At 39.9% G+C, this 21850-nt stretch overlaps 1 protein-coding gene and 1 long non-coding RNA gene across 2 annotated transcripts; one reads left to right on the top strand and one right to left on the bottom strand.

Moving 5' to 3' along the window:
* Positions 1–211: 211 nt before the first annotated feature.
* Positions 212–2546, bottom strand: LOC107283791. The gene is made up of 3 exons (XR_001548801.1): positions 2468–2546; positions 1229–1332; positions 212–674 (listed from the first exon to the last, which is right to left on the bottom strand). It is a non-coding gene; the product is annotated as an uncharacterized LOC107283791 (long non-coding RNA).
* A 3379-nt stretch (positions 2547–5925) lies between these two features.
* On the top strand, positions 5926–19019 carry RSAD1 (radical S-adenosyl methionine domain containing 1). Its single transcript, XM_015811696.1, has 9 exons — positions 5926–6057; positions 10640–10773; positions 13175–13379; positions 14468–14833; positions 15389–15452; positions 15686–15833; positions 16719–16773; positions 18503–18606; positions 18720–19019. Exons 1-9 carry the CDS (start codon positions 5926–5928, stop codon positions 18823–18825), a joined length of 1314 nt encoding a protein of 437 aa, XP_015667182.1. The 3' UTR covers positions 18826–19019.
* Positions 19020–21850: the final 2831 nt, after the last annotated feature.

Below are 21850 nucleotides of genomic sequence, written 5' to 3'. Positions count from 1 at the left end.
GAAATAAATCTTACTTAATCTGAATTTTTAAGCTACCTTGCATATTTGTAGATCTTTACACCACAGCATACTATACATATGCTTTATATTAAAAGAATCTTTAATCTTTAATATAATTTTTTTATATTAAAAACATTATATCTACATATTTATATAATATAGATATGTATATATAAATGTATTCCAAACAAATATATTATTGAAATATATATATGCATATAAAATCTGCTTTATTTATATTGAAATAAAATTGGATTCTAGACATGTGAAAAGTTCTTAAGGGAACTGGGGTCCAATATTTATGTAGTGGGCTTTCTCTTCCTTGCACAAAAGTATTCCTGTGTCTAATAGAATTATATTTCTTGGAACAGTCCTGATTCCATTCTTAACTTTTCAGAGAAGAAATGTATGATGGCTCCTTATCAGAGGAAAAATGTTGATTTCAAAGTTAAGGTGGCCATTGCATTCCTTTTAGCTGGATTGTTCTTGGAAGGACATCAGACAGAAGGTATTCAGCGCTACAATAAACAGTCGAAGGAGACCAATGAAATGAAGGAATCAGAGCACGTATGTCTGTGATATAATGTCCCACACTTTGGTTTTTCAGCTGGGAGTGGCCTCTACCCATGGGAGCAGAATGTTTACTAGGGTAATCCAGACGAATCGCTTTGCAACTGAAACACAAAATAGACAGTACATGAAGAAAACACTTCATTAAATGGTCTTAAAGTTTTTATGATTGTAGCACATTCAAAAAAAATTATCACCTTTTAATAGCTTAACCCAGCGGTTCTCAACCTATGGGTCGCGACCCCATTTGGGGTCGATCGACCATTTCACGGGGGTCGCCAAGCAAGGCTGTCCGCCATTTTTTTCCCCTTTTCCGGCGGGTGCCTTACCTCCCTTGAGCTGGGCCAGCTAGTGGTCGGCCTGCTCCGCCTCTGCCACTTGCCAGCTACACCTCGGCCGGCACAGGGGGCGGAACCATGCATGCACGGTGCTCCCGGGCAGGGAAAGTCCTCGACTTACGACCGGTTGGTTAGTCCTCAACTTACGACCGATTTAGTCCTCAACTTACGACCGGTTTAGTCCTCGACTTACGACCGGTTGGGGGTCGCGGCATTAAAAAGGTTGAGAACCACTGGCTTAACCAGTGCCTTTTCTGAATGTTAATACAGTATTGCTATTAAACATAAAGTATTTCTGGAACTATTTAATATTTACTTACCAGAGAGGATGCTCTTCTAGTTAGTACATTCTGCAGTAATAAAAAAATGGCCTTTCCTTGACAAGGATATTGGAGCAGGAAACACAAGGAAAAAGAGTATATTCCTACAAAAGAATCCCAGACAAATTAAATTTGATTACATTATAATGAAATAAATGCATATGCACAAATATAGAGATGATATAGGAGATACAGATATAGATATCTACTTGGTTCAAAAAATATGGACACCAAAACAGTTACAAAGTTGTAAGGGTAAATTATTCTTCAGCTGACCTTCCCAATTTGGTGCTTTCTAAAAGTATTGACCATTAGCTCTCATGATTAGGATGGGCAAGAAACAAAAGTTAGTTGAGTTTTGGCCAGTAATACTTGATGCCATTGCTGAATTAATCCACATTCTGGGTTTGCATAATTAATACATTTGGCCATAACCTAACTAAAAGAAGTTGGCTCTTACAATACATTAGGCCACAATAATATGTTTTTTAAATTTCCAGCGTTAACAATTGTGGCAGTTTCCCACCATATGGATACATACATAAGCCAAGATTTCTCAAATGTTGCAAGATTGTGACCTCCTAACATTATAAAATAAATTTATGAAACTCCCCCATGGATGAAACTAATGTTTTTATAAGGGTTGGAGCCTGGTAGGAAATAAATCTACAATACCACTTACTTTTAATCACTACATTTTAAATGTGTTTATCCCAGAGTTTCTCAAACTTTGCAGTACTCATCATGGGTTTGAACAGCCATGTGAGGAGCTAAGCTTGGAGCGAGTATAAATGGTGTTCACATTGCCTGTGCTGGCCTGATCTGAGTTTTATAATTTGTGATCCTATTCTCTTAAGTAGTTGGCAATTCAGCACAGATCACAAGCTGCAGTCTAAGAGCTCCTGATATAAACAATTAAAAAATACGATACAGAGTATGTCATCTTTCATACGAGAAGTCAAAACAGCATGCCTCTTTTTTGATTTCCACAATTTTGTAAGGAAGATTGGGATGAGACACGGCTGAATTAAAATTACCCAGTTCATACTGTACCATCGCAGGCTTAATATTAAATTAAATCTAACCCTCCTCGAAACTTAAAACTCCCCCCTCCATCCAAGAAAGACCTCTGGTGCTGCTCCCATTACCACACAGGTCCACTTGTACATCTTTGCCCTTCTCACTGTAACCTTCTCTAGTCACCTTCCCTCACAAATTGATATTGATTTTGAAACTTACCTGAAGAAACAGGATGGAAATCCTCTGCATGATCTATGTACTATGTAAGAATAGTCTGACTCGCTGCTTCTGTGGTTCTGATTCTTCCCGTTGCGGCATCCTCTTTTATAACTCTGGTTCAGAAAAAAGAAAAGAGAAGGAATCCCTACATCTGCACGATTTCAATATGTGTCAGCAATTAGTCATTCCTATATGTCAAATCGGATGTCATCTTGCAGAAGCGCCCTTATTTTCAAATATACGACAAGTTTACATCCTAAAAAACTCCCCAAGATTTTTCTCAAATTATTCCATATAAGGTCATAGATACTTCCTATTCTCTGTAATCGAATGACATTTGTTCTAGATGTGGTTACTGCAGCCAGTGGATGACACGGAGGACAGGATAGAATTTTCATACAAGCCGCATTTTCTCTTCCTCATATTAGATTTATACAGAAGGCATCCGTGAGAATGAGAATACTGTGGGCCTTTCATGAGTACCGGGAATAATAGTATGCTAATTCATCAAAAGTTATTTCTAGCCTCAAGCTGTAGATTCCATTTTAGAACACTGTAAAAAGTTATTGGCATCTCATCTTATGGCGGTGCTTCATAAAAGGTCTCTGGAACATCAATGTAACACCTGCCTGCATTGCTTTAAAGCAGCTTCATCCTTTCTTGGGAACAGCTATGGAATCTGAGGAAGAGACATGGTTGCTTTAAAAAGCTGCAGAATTGGAATAGAATCCAAAGCTCTGCACAACCCTATTCTAGAGGACATGAGAGTTAGGACCCTTTGCAGGGATCTAGGAAAGAGGGTGTCAAAAAATATCAAGATGGCTATGACCTTGCAATCAAAGCCTGTCTCCCAGGAGCAATAGCCCCTTTATGTAGAGAGATGGAGGAGCAGACAAGCAGTTAGAAGCATCTGTAGGCAAACCTTGGGCACATGGAAGGAGAAGATTTATTTATTTATCTATTCACACTTGCCCTTTTAAGTTCAGGGACCAAATTTTAAAATCAACATATTAAGTTTCCTTTGAAGCTTCAGTCTGTTAAATTATTAAATCAAATTATTCATGAACAATTAGAAATAAGGCTCTTATCTTTAGCACACTTTCCAAAGAACGCTACATCCATGTTCAGAAGTAGCCCAGCAGGTAAGCAACACAGAAAGGTTCTGGCAAGAGAAGCATCTCAGAGACTTCAGTAAGTTCCCTCAACTCCTGCTCTTTATCAGCCAACTTCAGAGATGGCGAGACAGACATGCCATTGTAAGCATTACCTAAACTTGTCCCATCCCACTTTTAAAAGAGTGATCATTGAATGCTCTTCTGCCAGAAGTGAAACCAAGATAATCCTCCTTACCTCAACTTGGTCTGCAATAAATAAGTAAATATAGAACATATTTAAGCCAGGACAGGGACCCTAAAATAATGTGTACTGAATGTTAAAAGGACACGCCATAGCAGCTGTGATGTAAAGAAATGAGCAATATACGCTAAGTTGTAAATCATAATCATAAAATGATCAAAGGCCTGGAGACTAAAACATATGAAGAACGACTGCAGGACTTGGGTTTGGCTAGTCTAAACAAAAGAAGAAACAGGGGTGACATGATAGCAGTATTCCAGTATTTGAGATGCTGCCACAAAGAAGAGGGGGGTCAAATTATTCTCCAAAGCACCAGAAGGCAAGACAAGAAACAATGGTTAGAAACTGATCAAAGAGAGAAGCACCCTGGAATTAAGGAGAAACTTCCTAACAGTGAGGACAATTAACCAGTGGAACAGCTTGCTTCCAGAAATCGTGGGCACTCCATCAGTGGAAGTTTTTAAGAAGAGACTAGACAGTCACTTGTCTGAAATAGTATAGGTTCTCCTGCTTGAGCAGGGGACTGGACTAGAAGATCTCCAAGGTCCTTTCCAGCTCTATTCTATTATGTGGAAAGTAAATTGCAATTCTGTCTGGTTTACAATGAAGCATAATATCAAAGAACTAGCAGCCACACATTTGAAACATGTAGCAGCATATCTTACTGCATTTTTGCTCTCACAATGTCTACTAGTCCACCATCAGGTTTTTTTTTCTTTTACCTTGCTTACTGTTGACAAAAGCTCTTATAGCAAATATTCTGATTTGGCGATAGTTCTCTCGGCCAGAAGTAATAAGGTACTTCCTTCACCAGGTATCAGTTGCCATCTAGTGCCTGGTTGGTGTAACTGTAAAGTTGATTCAAGAACTCACCTCTTTATACCAAAACATCAAAAGTCTGGTATCACCTTTTCTGACTTGTATATTTTATGAAAAGGTGCAAGTTTTCATGAATTATAGCTCACTTCATCAGATGCAGAGATGCTTTTTAATAATTTGTTATTGGAAAAAAATGCTACCAGACTTCTGACTTTTTTTGCCACCAAAAACTAACAAGGTTCTCTTAATATCAAATCTTAATCCAATTCAGTGCATTACCTAAGAATCACTGGGATTCAAATATGTGAACAACCGGTTCTCTTTGTGGATGCCGCTTCTGGAAGTCCATTCTGGGCCTGGGCAACAAAAAAGTAACTACCGGTTCTGCCGAAGTGGTGCAAACCAGCTGAATCCCACCACTGGAATCACCTTATGGCAAAATGGGCAGCCAATAAATTTAATAAATAAGGCTGTCACAAACATACCTTATATTCCACCCAGTTTGACATGTGCATGAAATAAAAATCATGGATGCAATTAATCAAGCAGCTTTTATTTTATACTGTTTTCTGCCTTCTGTTCCACGGTCACCCGAGTTCCCCGTTGAGTGAGAAGTTTGAGAGTTCAGTTTACACTTGCCTTCAAAGAGCAACTGATCGTTGTTCCCTTTAATGTGAAACATAAACGGGAACCAGTGAGAGTTTCGACTCCACCTCCTAAAGAAAACTGGTCTGCAAACCACACAGGTTGCAAATATCTGGCCCGGTAGTGTTGTTGTTTTTTTTTGTTTTTTTTAAAAACCCGCTTTCCCCATGTCCTGCTTCTCTAATATCGCGCCTAAGTTCTGAACATTTAAAACCTTAAACACACTTTTTCGTGTCAATAAAGAAATTAGCGGATTATGAATCTAGAGGCGTTTTTTTTTCCCAATGGACCAATACAGCATAGCAACGCTTTATTGCAGTGTTTCTCAACCTTGACAATTTTAAGGCATGTGGACTTCAACTCCCAGAATTCCACAGCCAGCAATGCTGGCTGTGGAATTCTGGGAGTTGAAGTCCACATGCCTTAAAATTGTCAAGGTTGAGAAACACTGCAAGTTAAGTGTTACTACTGCCAGACTTTTCTAGAAGAGAAGCGATGAGGAACTCCGTTTCAGAAGAAACACGCGTGGCCCCCAACAGAGCCGAAGCCTCTCCCCCGAAGAGGCGGGTCTTGTTTTCTCTCCCCTCCCCGACGGTGTCAGAGCTGCAGCTGCCCCGGATGTAGGCGGCAAGAGTCTCATGGAGGCGCTGCTAGAGAAACTGCGGGCAGGGCTTTCCGCACGGCTTGGTCGAATTGCGCCGTGGGGAAAGCCCAACGCTTCCCAGCTCCACCAGCGCCCTCCGGAAGCGCAAGCCTCGCTCTACGTCCACGTGAGTTAGATTTGAGGCCGGGAAAACCCGAGCGAAACCCACTCGCGCATGCGCTAATTGAAAAACGTAGGCGCTGGAAGTTTCCTCGGACACGCGTCGCGCTGCACGTGCCCTGGTCCTCTGTTAGTCGAGCTCGCGCGCTGGGTTCCAGCGGACGCCTCCTTCCTGCCTTCTGCTCGCTTGTGCGGAGGGTTAGAAGGCCTGGGAGTGTTCTGCGCATGCGATTTTGTAAACCATAAATTCCTCTACCGTGAATGGGTAGAAAAGTTGCTCGAATTTTGGCGGGGCCGACGGTCCTGTTTTTCTGTGCTCCGTGTTGTAGCCCAGATGTTGTAGTTGCACGAAGCAGTTTTGAGAGGAGCATTTAAACTGTCAAACAGGAGCGGGCGTCAGAAAGAGGCACTTTTCGGAAAGCATTCTTAAAAGTCTTAATTCCCCCCCCTCCCGTAATTGATGGCTGTCAAAGCTTTAGTCAATGCAGGTAAACTGCCATTGTTAAAAATGGGGTCAGCAGCACAGTGGACACTTGCCGCACACCTGCCCTGTAATCTCTAATTAGTACTGCACAAATTAATGGGAGCATGGTAATTTCTAGATAAGTATCAACCACACAGGAATTTCTAGATAGGTATCAACCAGAGAGGAAATGCTGCAGCTCCCCAAAGAAAAGTTCACATCAAAAGTGGAACTAATCCTGACCCAGCTATATTTTTAACGAAAAATACTCAAAATGTCATTGAGGAAATACTGTAAAAGAGGAAACATAATTTTTTGTTAGTTGCGAAGTCGTATCCGACTCATTGTGACCCCATGGACAATGTTCCTCCAGGCCTTCCTGAACTCTACCATCTTCTGGAGTCCATTTAAGTTCACGCCTACTGCTTCGGTGACTCCATCCAGCCACCTCATTCTCTGTCGTCCCCTTCTTCTATTGCCCTCCATCTTTCCCAGCATTAGGCTCTTCTCCAGTGAGTCCTTCCTTCTCATTAGGTGGCCAAAGTACTTGAGTTTCAACTTCAGGATCTGGCCTTCTAAAGAGCAGTCAGGGTTGATCTCTAGGACTGACCGGTTTGGTCGCCTTGCAGTCCAAGGGACTCGCAGGAGTCTTCTCCAGCACCATAGTTCAAAGGCCTCAATTCTTTGGCACTCAACCTTTCTTATGGTCCAACTTTCACAACCGTACATTGTAACTGGGAAAACCATGGCCTTGACTATACGTACTTTTGTTGGCAGGGTGATGTCTCTGCTTTTTAGTATGCTGTCTAGATTTGCCATACCTTTCCTCCCCAGGAGCAAGCATAATAAGGATACTCAAATCAGAGCCTTGGATGTTGGCAGTGGGAGGAAACTACCATCCATTTTGGCAGACTAACTTTTGAGAAAACCTGCAAAATAGTAGAGTTGGTTTATGTCAGCATCACATATAGGTGAAAATGATTGCAAGAGCAATCTACATTTTAAAGATAAATGCTCAAAGCTGTAGTGACTCCTTAGAATTTCAAGCTTTTGTTAGTCAAACAAATTTGTTAATCAAATTCAAGATCCAAATGGGCTGGATTGCAAAAAAAAAAAGTTCTTGATTGATGTAGATACTCTTATGGATTCCAATGAAGAGTTTTCATTGAAATTGTGGGTGCTCCAACAAGAAGAGATTAGACAACCATTTGTCTGAAATAGTATTAGGGTTTCCTGCCTGAACAGGGGATTGGACTAGATCACTAGAAGACCTCCAAGTTGGAAGAATTCTGTTCTGCTTCCATGAAGAAACTGTTAACATCAGTGAGGTCATCTTTGTTAAGAGTGGCCAGTAAGGAATTATGTTCCAAGTGAGACAATTTTCCCAACAGATTCCCACATATTCTTTTCCAAAGCCGTGGTAAAATCATCTTCAGCTGTCCAAGTAGCTGCATCTGTTGTGTTTCTTACACTGTCATTATAATGATGCTAAATCTCTTAAAGAACAAGTAAGTTACAGCACTACACATTTATTTAGAGTTACACATCATTCACAGCAGTGGATTGAACTCAATGAGAATTAATATGTAGCTGCCCAGAGATGCTGTATTAGTGAGATGGTGGCATAAAAAATTAATAATATTTCATTCCATAATACAATTTAGTGGAAGAGATGGAGACATATATATGATGAAAACAAATTCTTAGAGGAATGGAAACATGTTAGCAAAATAGAGAAGTGTCTAATTGACAGTTTTATGAAAATGACTAGGGCAACATATCTGAAGACAGTAATAGAAGGGCAGGGAAGTAACTTTAGGTTTGCTAATTATGAATATCTATGATTACATTATCTATTATCTATGCATATGTATAACTATCATTTTCTCCTTTCCTGAAATATATAAATATGAGTGTATCTGTAGGAGTCCCTCATTACTTTATTGAGGGAATTACTCCATTTATTTAACAGTGTGCACCGTTAAATAAATAAAATACTGCAATCAACCATGATTATTAGGTTTTGGGTCCTGCATTTGATTCCACAAAAACTAAATAATTATTGTCTTAATAGAAAGAAACATTATCAGTTATGTTGCCATAGAAATTTTGATAAAGCTTGCTGCACTTTGAAATTACCAGAATTAGCACATATTAGTACAACCCTATGTTTCTATTTTGCTAACATATTCCCACTCCGCTTAGATTTTGTTTTCCTCACAAATAACTGTGTTGAGAAAAAAACATCAGTAGTAAGCTCTAGAACATGGGTGTCAAACTTGCCGTATCATGTGATGTGTTGCGACGTATCGGAACTTTTTTTGCATTGCCGTAGCTGGGGTGAACGCATCCTCCATATGATTCAACCGGCCCGGGGGCCAGCAGTTTGACACCCCTGCTAGAGGGCATTGTAATCTAGCATTTTATTTCAAGCTCTTAGGAACAAGCCTTTCAGTTGGTTGAATGTCAGCTTTTGCTTCTCTCTCACTATCAAGGTTATACCTCTGGGTTTTTTGTTGTTTTTTTGTTAAGCATCAAATTACAATGTACACCAGTACAATATTTTCTATGATTGAATTATATGATTTTCTCATTTTAAAGCAAATAATATACTAGGAAGTTCAAATTTGGCTCTGTTCCCCATGTTTGGTTTTAGGTAGATTTTCCAGTAGTGTACGATATACAGTAGTTGAATGAAAAAGTAGAATTGGTTTTCTGATAATTGTTGGAAGTTGAGGCAATCTTTTTCTGTGTGTGAATGTTCCTGAAAATAGGAATCTGATCTGAGCAACAATTAGTGAAGCAGATGTTGTAACTATAACAGAAAAGAGCTGGAAATATGCTAGCTAACTCATCCGAGTGAGGAGAGTTAAAAGAACGTGTCCTCTTGTATGTATCTGGCAATGAAGAAAAGCAAAAGGGAATGATACCAGTTTAATAGTTTTTCAGGCAAAGAGCATGCAGGCATTGAGGTCATGAGTTACTGAAAAGTAAGTCCAACATTAACTGACTCTGTTTCAAAAGGCAATAAAATATCATGACGCCTCTAAAATCTGTTTAGGACCACCTCACACTGCATGCTGCTTTCATTCTACGTCAAACATCTAGGAGCATATTTCAGATGGAAACAGCTTGACTTCTATAAAATTTAATTATTAAGCCATTACTTGATGCTTATGGACTTGTGGCACATATGAAGAATGCTCCATGACTGAGCCATACTCACATTAACTATGTCACCTATCTGCCCTGTATTTGGGAGATGCCTACTGTTGATGTTATTCAGATGCTTATTAAATCTTTTCTACCGAATTGTCTCTCTACAGTGGTTCTCAACCTTTTTTTCACTATGGACCCCCTTTAAATAACCTTTTGTGGCCACGGACCACGGCCATGGACCACCAAGACTTAACTCAAGATTTAAATCATAACATTTCTTCAAGCTTTTGCGACTCTTTGTGACGACATCACAGCCCCCCCAGAGGTCCACGGACCATAGGTTGAGAACCACTGTCTCTCTACATCTTTGTCTCTCTACATTTTTAATATTCTCTGTGTGTGTATTGGGTATGCAAAATATTTCAGTTTCAACTTTGAAACATTGCACATGGCTATTTTAAATCTGCCTTTAAAGTGTATTGTAACATTTTTGTATTTTTAATAGTTTTATTCTCCTTATTTATTTACTACTTCAAGATGTAAAGAAGGGTGAAAAAATAAAAAAAAGGAAACCGTAGGTATGAGGACGCACCATGATACTGAATATTACTATTCTTATGGGAAGCCTCTGGAAATTGCCCTTAGCTAAAGGTAGACAATCTTTATGCTTGGATGGCATTTATCAACTGAAACTAATTTATTGTGAAGTTGAGTTTTTATATAATAGAGTTAGCATTGTGAACTGTTATCACAATGTTTTAAAATGCTGGGCATCAGGCTGTCTTGTGGCATGAAGATATTTAAATCTTCACATATCAGGATAATTTTAAATGATTTCTTTTTTGTGTGGGTCTATATGGCTTGGCGATAACTAACGACAACATAATACTGTTGGCTAAGAATATAAAAAAGGCTCCTAGAAAAAAATTGTTAGAATAAACTCTCTCTTGTCATTTTGGTTCCTTAGTGGCCTTACTGTGAGAAACGCTGCAGTTACTGCAACTTCAACAAATATATTCCCCGAAATCTGGATGAGCTTAGAATGAAGAACTGCCTCATTCAAGAGGTCCAGACTTTGATCCACCTAAGCGAAGTTCAGAGGTAAATGATAGGACAAGGAGTAAAAAGGATTTGGAAATTTCCAAATCTATCTTTTAGATTTTTAATTAAATGAAGAATTTTCCAATTTGCATTTGCATTAAATGAAGATTTTTCACATTTGCATCATTCATCTGTACATTCTGTACAAAACATAGTGCAATTCCCCAAAATTCTTAAATGTAGCACCAAGGAGACTTACTTACTTACTTACTTATCAAATTTGTGTAGCCACATATCTCACAAATGTGACAGTAAAACCAACAGTTAAAAGCAACTTTAAAATAACCACTAAAAACAATTCAACATAAATAAGATCACAAAAAATGAATCAACATCCTACGCATAATACATCTATCTCTTGTGCACTCCCTGTTCCCATGAGCTTTTCAAGCTAACTGGGATATTTTTAAAATTAATTTTTATCGAAGAATTTTATACTGTGCTAAAAGTTATACAAATTCAAGAAACAGAGAGAAGAGTAAAAATAAGTAGTAAATAGATAAAAAATATAAAAAAAATAAAGTGGTGGTTTCCAGTTTTCTTTATCTTATATCCTTCCTTTTTAAAGTCATATCATAATTCTCTTTTCACATATATTATGCTTTCAAATAATCAAATCCATAGATCCCCAGTTCATTTCCCCCATTTTCAATAAGAAGTCATACAGAGTTTCCAGTCACTAATAAATACAGTTATAATTTCAATAAACAAACAGTTTGATTTTGCCATTTCTACAAATTCTTTAATTTCACCAATCATTCCTCCGGTGTAGATATTTCCAAATTTTTCATCTTTGTGCAAATAATAATTTTGCTGCAGTTACCATATATAAAAACAATCTTCCATGGGCTTTTTCTAATTGATTGTCCATAAATTTTAATAAAAAATATGGTTTCATATATTGAGTGTTAAAACTTTTAAATATTTAAATAAATCTTTTAAATCACTGTAAATAGATGGGTTCGCCACACTTTGAATTAACAATATGTTAACCATTTCTGCTTATATTTATTCCTCATTCTCAATATGGCATTCTTAACATAATTTTAAAAATCTACACTAACCAGATTTTGAAAGATTATTACAATAATCCAGCATAGATGTAGGTAAAGTATGTGTCAGTCATGTTTGATCTCATGTGGAATTCAGGTAGAGTTAATATGCCTAAAACCACATGTCATCTTCCAGATGCAAAGCTGAATCCAGTAGCAGTCCAGATTGATTCATCCTGATTATTCAGTGAGATTTCTCAATTGAAGGCAATTGAAATTCTGTTCCAAAATCTATCTGTTTGGAAGCACATCTGTTTTGTTGGGATTAAGTTTCAATTTATTAGTCTTCATCCAGATGATTATTGCCACCTGACACCTATTCAGGATATTGACAAGTTCCCTAAAGCAGAGGTCCCCAACCTTTTGGGCATCAAGGATCGGTTATGTGGAGAGAGAATTTTCTGCAGACTGGAGGGGGTGTGGTTTTGTGTGCTGCCTGCATCCTACAGATGGGGCTTTGCTTGTTTTGCGGCCCGGTTGCTGGCATGCCGCGGCCTGCTACCAGTTCACAGACCTGGGGTTGCCCTGCCCTAAAGGTAGATGAAAAAGAGAAATCACCATATTTTACTTGCTGATAACAATGGACCCAAGTATCCTTATTCTCTCCCAACAATTTTGCATAAATGTTTAATATGGAGGGTGATATTTATTCAAGCAGCCCAGTGTTCTCTGGGCTGAATACATTTCTCCTATCTTCACTTCCTGAAACTGACTTCAAGGAAAGGCTGGAACTATGATAAAATTGTGCCAAGGACATACATATATTACAGGTAGATTATTAGGATCTGCTATAACCAAAGAATCCAAATCACAACAAATGCAAGGAATGCTATTCACAAAATGTCTTAACAGTCTTCAGTAGCAACCAAGTTGTTTTTCCTAGCTTTACTAGATCCTTGATATAATAGACTTCTTACATCTTTAAATAGATGCTTTTAGGGGGTTCATTCGATCCTCGTATACTATTTCTTTGCTATTGTCAAACTCATGACATAGCCTTAATAATAACACTAACCTGTGTTTATTTGGGTTTGTTTCACATTGAGATCAATCCAAAGAAACCCTGTATTTCTGATGTTGAAACAGAGTGTTCGCATTCAAAACCGTGGCTCAGTTTCAAACTCTTCCAAAAGGATCAGAACATCCCATTTTAAAATTAACATTGGTGTCTTGCAGAGCATTTGCCTTTGAAATGACTCAGAGTGCTTTTGCATACACCTACAATATACAAAGAATATTAGAGGACAGAGTGGGACTCCTCCTTTCTACCACTTCCTCTCACAAGAGGTTGAGAAAATAGGGAGAACCATCAGTTCAAATAATCCTCTCTCTTTTTTTTTCCACTTTAGAATCACTTCAGTATACTTTGGTGGAGGAACACCAAGCTTAGCCAGCCCGCTTACCATTGATGCTATCCTGGACACTGTCTCCCAATGCGCACATTTAGTAGAAGGCGCTGAAGTTACTTTGGAAGCAAACCCCGCTTCAGCAGATGCCCTCTGCCTTTCCAAGTTCCAGAAAGCTGGTGTCAACCGTCTCTCCATTGGAATTCAGGTGAGAGGTCAGGAGCATTGCTTTTAGGACTGTATTAGTCATCATCCACTTACAATATTAGAATAATAAAGTTAAAGAACATACTTAAAATAATGTGGACTAACGTTAAGCAAATTTACTTAACATGGAATTGTAGAAAGGGACCGAAATATACCATTTTTTTTCTGTTCCGCTGATCAGCTTCTTCTCTCCTCCCTCCCTCCCTCCCTCCATCCCATATATACTTTTGGACTACAATGTGATAAACAGAAAGTAAGAGCTGACAATTACTTCAGAGTTATAAATTCAAAAAAGCCAATTCACATGCTATATAGGGGAATAAAAACCCAAGATCATAGCCAACCTGACTTAGGGGAAATTGCTTCCTAGTTTTAATAAGTCTTTATAATTAAAGCACGTAGAAGTGTTTTGTAAATTTGACATGGAGCATGATTGAGTGTTTTTGCTGAAATAGTAGCATGGAAGAAAGATTTAGGTACATTTTTCTATTGCTATTCTGGTCAGCATATTAATGGGTTGCTCTTTTCCATGTAAAATGTAATTTGGTTATCAATTTATACTGTGTAATCTTTAAAGACACCCCCCCTTTTTTTTTACTTGCTACTTACAGGTAAAGATTTGCATGCTTTCTATACATTATACCCAGATATTTGCATTTTGAGCATGTGTCAATACACTGTGTGTACCACTGAGTTAGTAGTAGGACATTGGCAATAGTTGTTGGGCTTGCATTGTAATTTTTAGATTGCAGTTCTTGATTTATGACCAATTGTTTAATGACCATTCACAACAGCCTCGGAACAGATGATTTACTTTTTGAACATGCATGGGCCTGATGTAAATCACATTATTTTTCTTTTTTATACCTTAAATTTCTTTGGCTTCCTATTTCTAGTCCTTTTTGTGCTGTGCATAACAACAAAAGGGAACAACACAGAGTGGCTATGCAAGTATGCACATTTTTTACAAGATTTTATTTCTTTTTTTCTCACCATAATCATAATTCTTGCACAATACACTTGCTTCCTTTTTCTTCAGTTGAAGAAAAGAGTTAAGCATATTCATGATTTTTATTTCCTTCTGTGCAGTCACTTGACAATGCGGAACTCAAGCTTCTTGGAAGGAACCACACAGCTTGTGATGCTTTGAGAACTTTAGAAGAAGCCAAGAAACTCTTTCCAGGGCGGACATCTATTGACTTAATATTTGGTCTCCCAGGACAGACTGTTGCTTCCTGGGTCCAGGGTTTGGAGAAAGCACTTGCAGTATGTGATGACCATATATCCCTTTACCAGTTGACTCTAGAAAGAGGCACATCTCTCTTCAAGCAGGTCCATCAGGGCTTTCTGCCCACAACCAACGTGGATATAGTATCAGAGATGTATGAGTGTGCACGACATGTTCTACAAAATTCAGGTTTTTACCAGTATGAAGTCTCCAATTTTTCGAAGAATGTAAGTCTTTTCCTTTAGCTAAACCTTGTGCCATACAACTCAGTAAAAGGAAGTAGGCCAAAGACATTCAGAAGGTTCTGGTAATGAAATAAGATTTTTTTTTCACACACTCTCTCTCTATTAGAAAGATAATACAAATGTGTTCCTTCTGCCAAAGTGAAAGGAATATGATTTTAAGATTTTTTTCACAATAGTGAAGATCCAAATCTTACTCTGCTTCTTATCTCAGGAGAGAATGGTGAAAAAGCTGCTACTAGAAACAAAAAAAAGACGTGTAAATAAAAATTCTGTATTCTATTCACATGTAATTCAATTTTCACGTTGAATTACAGTGAAGGCCTCTGAGAAGACTTTGCTTCCTCCTCCCTTCTTCTTCCCCCTTTTTCTTCCAAACAGGAAAAGTCTCCTAAATGACTGTTAAGCCCAGTGAGGTGCCATAGGTTTTTTAAAAGCAACTCCTTAAAGATTGTTTCTCTAATATAATGTAACATTTGTGTGAAGACTTGCAGTTCCTTAGTATTGTTTGCTTGTTTGTTTGTTTGTTTGTTTACCCAGGGGGCATTTAGTACTCACAACCTCTCCTATTGGCAAGGGAGCCAATATATTGGCATCGGACCAGGTAAACCTGTTTGGGGAGATGATGGGCCGAGTGCTGCAACTGCTTCTTGAGTTGGCTCTAGTACAATGTAGTGGAGTACCATTTCAATTATGGCTTGTGTTTTTTTTTTTAATAAATAAGGGGAGATTGGAAAGTAAGCACTCCTCAGCTAAAAACGATGTTGCTGCCTAATAATTCCTTGTCATATAAACATAGCACCATCGGTTGTTCAGAACAATCTCCTTCTTTCTCAGGAGCCCATGGGCGATTTGTACCACGGGGAGATGGTAAAATCCATCGAGAGGCAAGAATACAGACTTTGGAACCGGATATATGGATGAAAGAAGTATTGGCCTTTGGGCATGGGACCCGGAAACAGACTCCACTCAGGGAACTGGATATGTATGTAAGAAGAAATGTGGAAAGGCTCTTCCTTATCATTTCCTTTCTTTAAACATATGCGGTATTCCTGAAAACTCAGCCTTATCAATGAGCACATGAACCACCATTTTATATCCTACATTGCATCCCTTATGTTGGCACAGTGGTTAAAATGCAGTATTGCAGTCTAATTCTGCCCACAGCCAGGAATTTGATCCTGATTGGCTTAAGGTTGACTCAGCCTTCATCATTCCGAGGTTGGTAAAATGAGGACCCAGATTGTTGGGGGCAATAGGCTGACTCTGTAAACTGCTTAGAGAGGGCTATAAAGCACTATGAAGCGGTATATAAGTCTAAGGGCTATTGCTATTTGGGATCTGGAGCCTATTATATATTTAAATTCCAGTTTCCATAAATCCAGAGTGCTAAATTAAATCTTAGTCTATACCTGCTTTTTGGAGCTATGTAAAATTTATCTCTTTCTGATCTACTTTTTTTGCATGGCCTTTTTATTTTATAACTCTGATTATGTTAAAGACATCTTTTAAAAACACTGAAGAGGTGCTTTAGAAGGAACACTCATAAAAGGGTGCTTTATGAAAAGTTTAATAAAAATATGATTGCTACTAGACATGCCACACCTACTTAATCTCCAATTTAGAAATAATAAAAATTTATTTATAGAATTATTGTAAGGTTTATTCAAAGCAAATATATACGCATATATTATTGAAAGTAGATGATGTAGGTGAAGTCATATGAGTACAGGTGCTGCCCTGGTTAATATGTTAAAATCATTGACTAGTTCCCTTTTTCCCACTGTTGTTGGCACAAATATCTGTTTATCAAAATTCTAATGGCTGTGTTGCTTCAAAGCTTGGGATCTTCCATCTATCCCTTTTCTAGACTGGAGGAGGTTTTGATGCTGGGACTCCGTATGGATGTAGGAATCACACACCAGGTATAGTTCTCATATTTTAATGTGACGGCTGTTCATGTTTGAAATGTTGAAACCTTTATTGCCATAATTCCAGAGTGCTTGGATGGAATGATTTTTGCAGAAATGGCTCATTTCTCATTCTTTCTTTTTATTGTGTGCCTTTTCAGTTAATTACACGTGATGTTGTGCTTTGTGACTGCATCGCTAAGCAATGGAAATTCCAGTTCCAATTGCTTGTAGTCGATGCTAGAGATAGCAGAAGAATAAATAACACATAACTAGTTTCTAGTCCTTGTTTTAGAAACATGACGTGTGATTACTAAATGCACAGAGACTGGAAGAGATCCTCCTGAGATTTCCAGTAAACATGACATTGGACTTTAAAGCCTACATATCTCTGCTCAATTTCTTTGAACCTAGTTTATTTTTTGTAAAATAGGAATTGTCCTCCTCAAAGATCGATCAAAGATGGGACCAAAAGTGATGCTTGACTTAAGGCTGTTACCAAAAAAGATCATTTCAAGCATTTGCAGTATTTCAAGTGATGTTCTGCTAAGCCTATCTTGCAAAAATTAGAGGAAGCCTTCAACTTAACAAGTCACTGAAAAAAGTGACTTATGACAGTTTTCCACACTTTACGACTATTATGGCCTCCCCATGGTCATGTGATCAAAATTTGAATGCTTGGAAACAGGCATATATTTATGACAGTTGCCATGTCCGAGAGTCATGTGATCACCTTTTGCGGCTTTCTGGCAAGCAAAGTCAGTGGAGAAGCCAGATTCACATAACTACTCAACAACTGCAGTGATTCATTTAATGACTGCGGCAAGCAAGGTTGAGGGCAAAACTGAACAACTGTCTTGCTTAGCAACCAAAATTTGGGGCTCAGTTCTGTCTTAAGTCAAGGACTACCCGTATAGCAAAAAAGGAAAGTTTTAGTTAGACAGTAATCCAAATTGTGATGAAGATCCTAGTTAAAGTTGAGCTCTATATGTTTATTTTCTAAAGAGGTGAAGAGTCTGAGAAATTCATGTTAAGAAACATATCTCCTAGCACAGTGATGGCGAACCTTTTAGAGACCGAGTGCCCAAACCGCAACCCAAAACCCACTTATTTATTGCAAAGTGCCAGGGCTGCATCAGCATTGTGGTGCCCTCGGGAGGGGGGGGGCAGGGAGGCGCCTTTGAGTGCCACCTCTAGCATGCAAAAACTGGGGGCACAAAAATGGGCCACCGTGCTACAAGGCGCAAAAATGGCCACCGCTGCGCCGCGGGGTGCAGATACGAAGTGCTGCACCACGTAAGAACGGGGCAGGGCTAGTGAGTATCATGCAGGCACTAGCCCCGCCCCATTTGCAGCAGCCGCTTGCTCGCAGCCCAGTGTGCGCATGCACGCATGTACAATGCTTCCGCCTCCTTTTTGTTCCAGTCCACCAATCGACAATGGTTGGTGACCTCTGCTCTGCCACCTCTACTTGAGCTTGCTAGTTGGCCGCTTCGTCTCCTTTGTGCTGGGCGGGGCTCCTGCTCTGGGCGGTGGTGGCAGCCTGATGGACCTGCTGCTGGCGGCGGTGGCGCATGTGACAACAGAGAGGACTCTGAGTGCCGCCTCTGGCATGCGTGCCATATGTTCACCACCACTGTCCTAGCATCTTTTGTGTTTCTCTAGATTAGCCCCCAAATTAGTTCTTCAGTTGAAAAATGTAAAAAAAAAAACAGTTTTAAAGGTAGGTTTTTTCTGTTTAAAGCACTGGTTGCAGTTTGCCCCCAGTCTCAGTCTGTGGGACGTGTTTGGTGAGGCGAAGGAAGTCAAAGAGCTGGAAGAACATGGCTTTCTTTTTCTGGACGACAGGTAAGGGGGCTGAAGGTTCATGTGTTTTAGGAAGGAGAAGATACTGGTATATCTGGAGGAGGATTCACTAATGTTTTTCCTCAGTGACGATTAATATTTCTTTTTTTTTGTAGGGGACTTAGATGCTCTTGGAAGGGTCTGGCTGTGCTTGATTCTCTCCTGCTGAGACTCCTGAAGCAGCTCCAACAGACATGGATGGAAAGGGAAAGGAGAATGTGAACTAGCTACCGGTATAACTTTCATATTGGAAGTTAAAGAGCTTTCAGAGATGGTTTATAGTCTGGAAAATTGTTGCAATGCAAAGGTCACATCCCATGAAATGATTGTGTCTTCAATGAAGCCAATGAGCTGATTGTGTTGTCATGCTACTGGACGCAGGGTTTTCTTTGAATTAAACAATTACCGCATCCCTGGCTTTTGTCTCTTTATACTAGAATGAAAAATGATCTGTTATTCTAGTGTCATTGTGGCTTGTGCTTGAAATAAATGAAGCATGAAATATCTTTACGCTGCATAAATAAATGGATTATGCAGGAACTGGTTTTCATTAGCCAGAATCTTCCACTTTTGTAAGTACTAAATAAAGGAATGTTCCTGAGGGAAGAATTGACTGTGAAAATAATAAAAGATGTGTATGCTGTAAATACAGGGCCACTTGTCATATATTCAGCTTAGTACAACTGGAATGTTTTTGGGCTGTCCCTTACACATAAAAGCTACTAATGCTTCTAGCACAATAACTTGCCATACAACATTCCACTATATTCATAATCCCAAAATTTCATTTACATTTGACCTATTATGCTCCCTACTGAAATTCCAAACTCTACCATAGGCACATTCTGAATTAATTCAAGCAGCCTGCTGTGCTGCTTTTGTTTATCATTAATTCTGTGCAACCCATTCTTGATAATACATTTACTGGAATTATTGGATTACAAGTACTCCTTGGGTTACAATGGCAATTGGGAGTGGAATTTCAGTTGCTAAATGATGTCATAAAACAAAATGTCATGTGACCACTTCATTTAGTGATGGCAATTGCTTCAGTCCGCATTATCATTAAGTGAGGATTGGGTCTTTAAGTGAGCATCTCCTTGAAAGTTCCTGCCAGCTTCCAACAACCAAATTAGAGGGTAAACCGGCAGAAAGTTGCATGTCCCGGGTAGTTTGCAAATAGGTAGACAGGTAAGTGGCTGCTACTGCATAGGAGAGGGAGCAAAGGGGTGTGTGGGTGGCCAAGGAGGCATGGTTCAAGTGTGTTTTGGGGTGGCTGCTACTGGGTGGGGGAGTGTGCAAGGGTGCACAAGTACCAGGGAGAGTGTGCAAGTGGCCAGGGAGGTGCAGTACAAGCACAATGAGGCTCAGGGAGTGCACTTGAGGGTGTATCAGCAGCATGCAAGATACATAAATATAATTAATGAATGCCTTCTAATACTTTTGAGTTAATTACTGAGTTTTCACTTGAACTCTAGGCTGAACTAGCATGCAAATTCACCAACTATTTTACTGTACCTTAATTCAGTTCTATGACCTCTTTTTCCCTCTGATTTTAATAAAACTTTATAAATTGGATACTGAAATATGAATGAAAAACATGTTCTCCATGGTGAAATGTTTGGTCTCCAGAACGGGAAACAGTAGATGAACGTTGCATATTGCCATCTGTGGAATTGTAGATAGCATTTAGTTTGATTATCTCCTACTTTAAAATTAGAGTTTCTCAAACTCGGGCAGCAGCAGTAACACAAACAGAAATGTTGGTTTCAAACATTAGCCTAACTTGGCTAAAAGAATGGATGGAATTGAAAAATACTAGAGTTTTAACAATAGAAGGACATTTATTTATTTATTTATTTGTTTATTTATTTCATTTATACCCCGCCCTTCTCCCGGAGGACTCAGGGCGGCTTCCAGCCAGTTTAAAACAATCCCACATAAATACCAAATACAAATCTAAAATAATTAAAAATAAATATTTGAATTGGCCGCTCTATTAAAATTTTGTTAAAACCAATTAAAATACCCCCTAGGCCAGTCCTGCCTGCTGAAACAGCCAAGTCTTGAGGGCGCGGCGGAAGGAGGGGAGATCCGGAATCACCCGGATCTCTGGNTACCTGGGAGCCGGCAACCACAGCCACTCCGTCTTGGAAGGGTTGAGCCTGAGTCTGTTTCTCCCCATCCAGACCCGTACGGCCTCCAGACATCGGGCCATCACGTCAAGGGCATCATTGGGGTGACCTGGGGTGGAAATGTACAGCTGAGTATCATCAGCGTACTGATGGAAATCCACCCCGAAGCCACGGATGATCTTCCCCAGCGGCTTCACATAAATATTGAACAGTAAGGGGGAGAGGACCGACCCTTGTGGCACCCCACAAGTTAGGGGCCTTGGGGCCCACCTCTGCCCCCCTGCCAATACAGACTGCGAGCGGTCGGTGAGGAAGGAGGAGAACCCCACCGCATAACCGTGCCTCCCACTCCCAACTCAGCCAAATGCCGCAGCATGATACCGTGGTCCACCGTATCAAAAGCCGCTGAGAGGTCCAAAAGAACTAGGACAGAGGAACAACCCCTGCCCCGGGCCCTCCAGAGATCATTCACCAATGTGACCAATGCCGTTTCCGTGCTGTATCCCGGCCTGAAGCCCGACTGGAGCGGGTCTAGATAGACCGTTTCCTCCAGGTGTCGGGGGAGCTGCCGCGCAACCACACTCTCAACAACCTTCGCCACAAAGCGAAGGTTGGAGACCGGACGATAGTTAGCTAATACATCTGGGTCCAGGGAAGGCTTCTTAAGGAGGGGCCTCACCACCGCTTCCTTCAAGGCTACGGGGAAGACACCCTCCCGCAATGAAGCATTTATAATTCCCTGGAGCCAGGCTCGTGTACCCTCCCGGGCAGCCAGTACCAGCCAGGAGGGGCACGGATCCAGTAAACATGTGGTTGCATTCAGCCCCCCGAGAATCCTGTCCACATCCTCAGGAGCCACAGAGTCAAACTCTTCCCATATAACAGTCTCAAGACTTACTCCTGTCTCCTCCCACGGGGCCACCCAGTCAGAGTCAAGACCTTCTCGGATCCGAGCGACTTTGTCATACAGATATTGAGCAAAATCCTCGGCCCTCCCCCCCAGGGGATCTTCCCCCCCCCTCAACTGGAGGAGGGAGCGAGTCACCCTGAAGAGGGTGGCCGGGCGATTATCTGATGACGCAATGAGGGTGGAGTAGTAATTAGACCTCGCC

Source organism: Protobothrops mucrosquamatus, unplaced genomic scaffold (assembly GCF_001527695.2).
Source record: "Protobothrops mucrosquamatus isolate PMUCROS unplaced genomic scaffold, P.Mucros_1.0 scaffold_52, whole genome shotgun sequence".
In the NCBI taxonomy this organism is placed as follows: domain Eukaryota; kingdom Metazoa; phylum Chordata; class Lepidosauria; order Squamata; family Viperidae; genus Protobothrops; species Protobothrops mucrosquamatus.
Note: the sequence above shows the minus strand (reverse complement) of the source record. Positions and strands in the feature narration are given on the sequence as shown.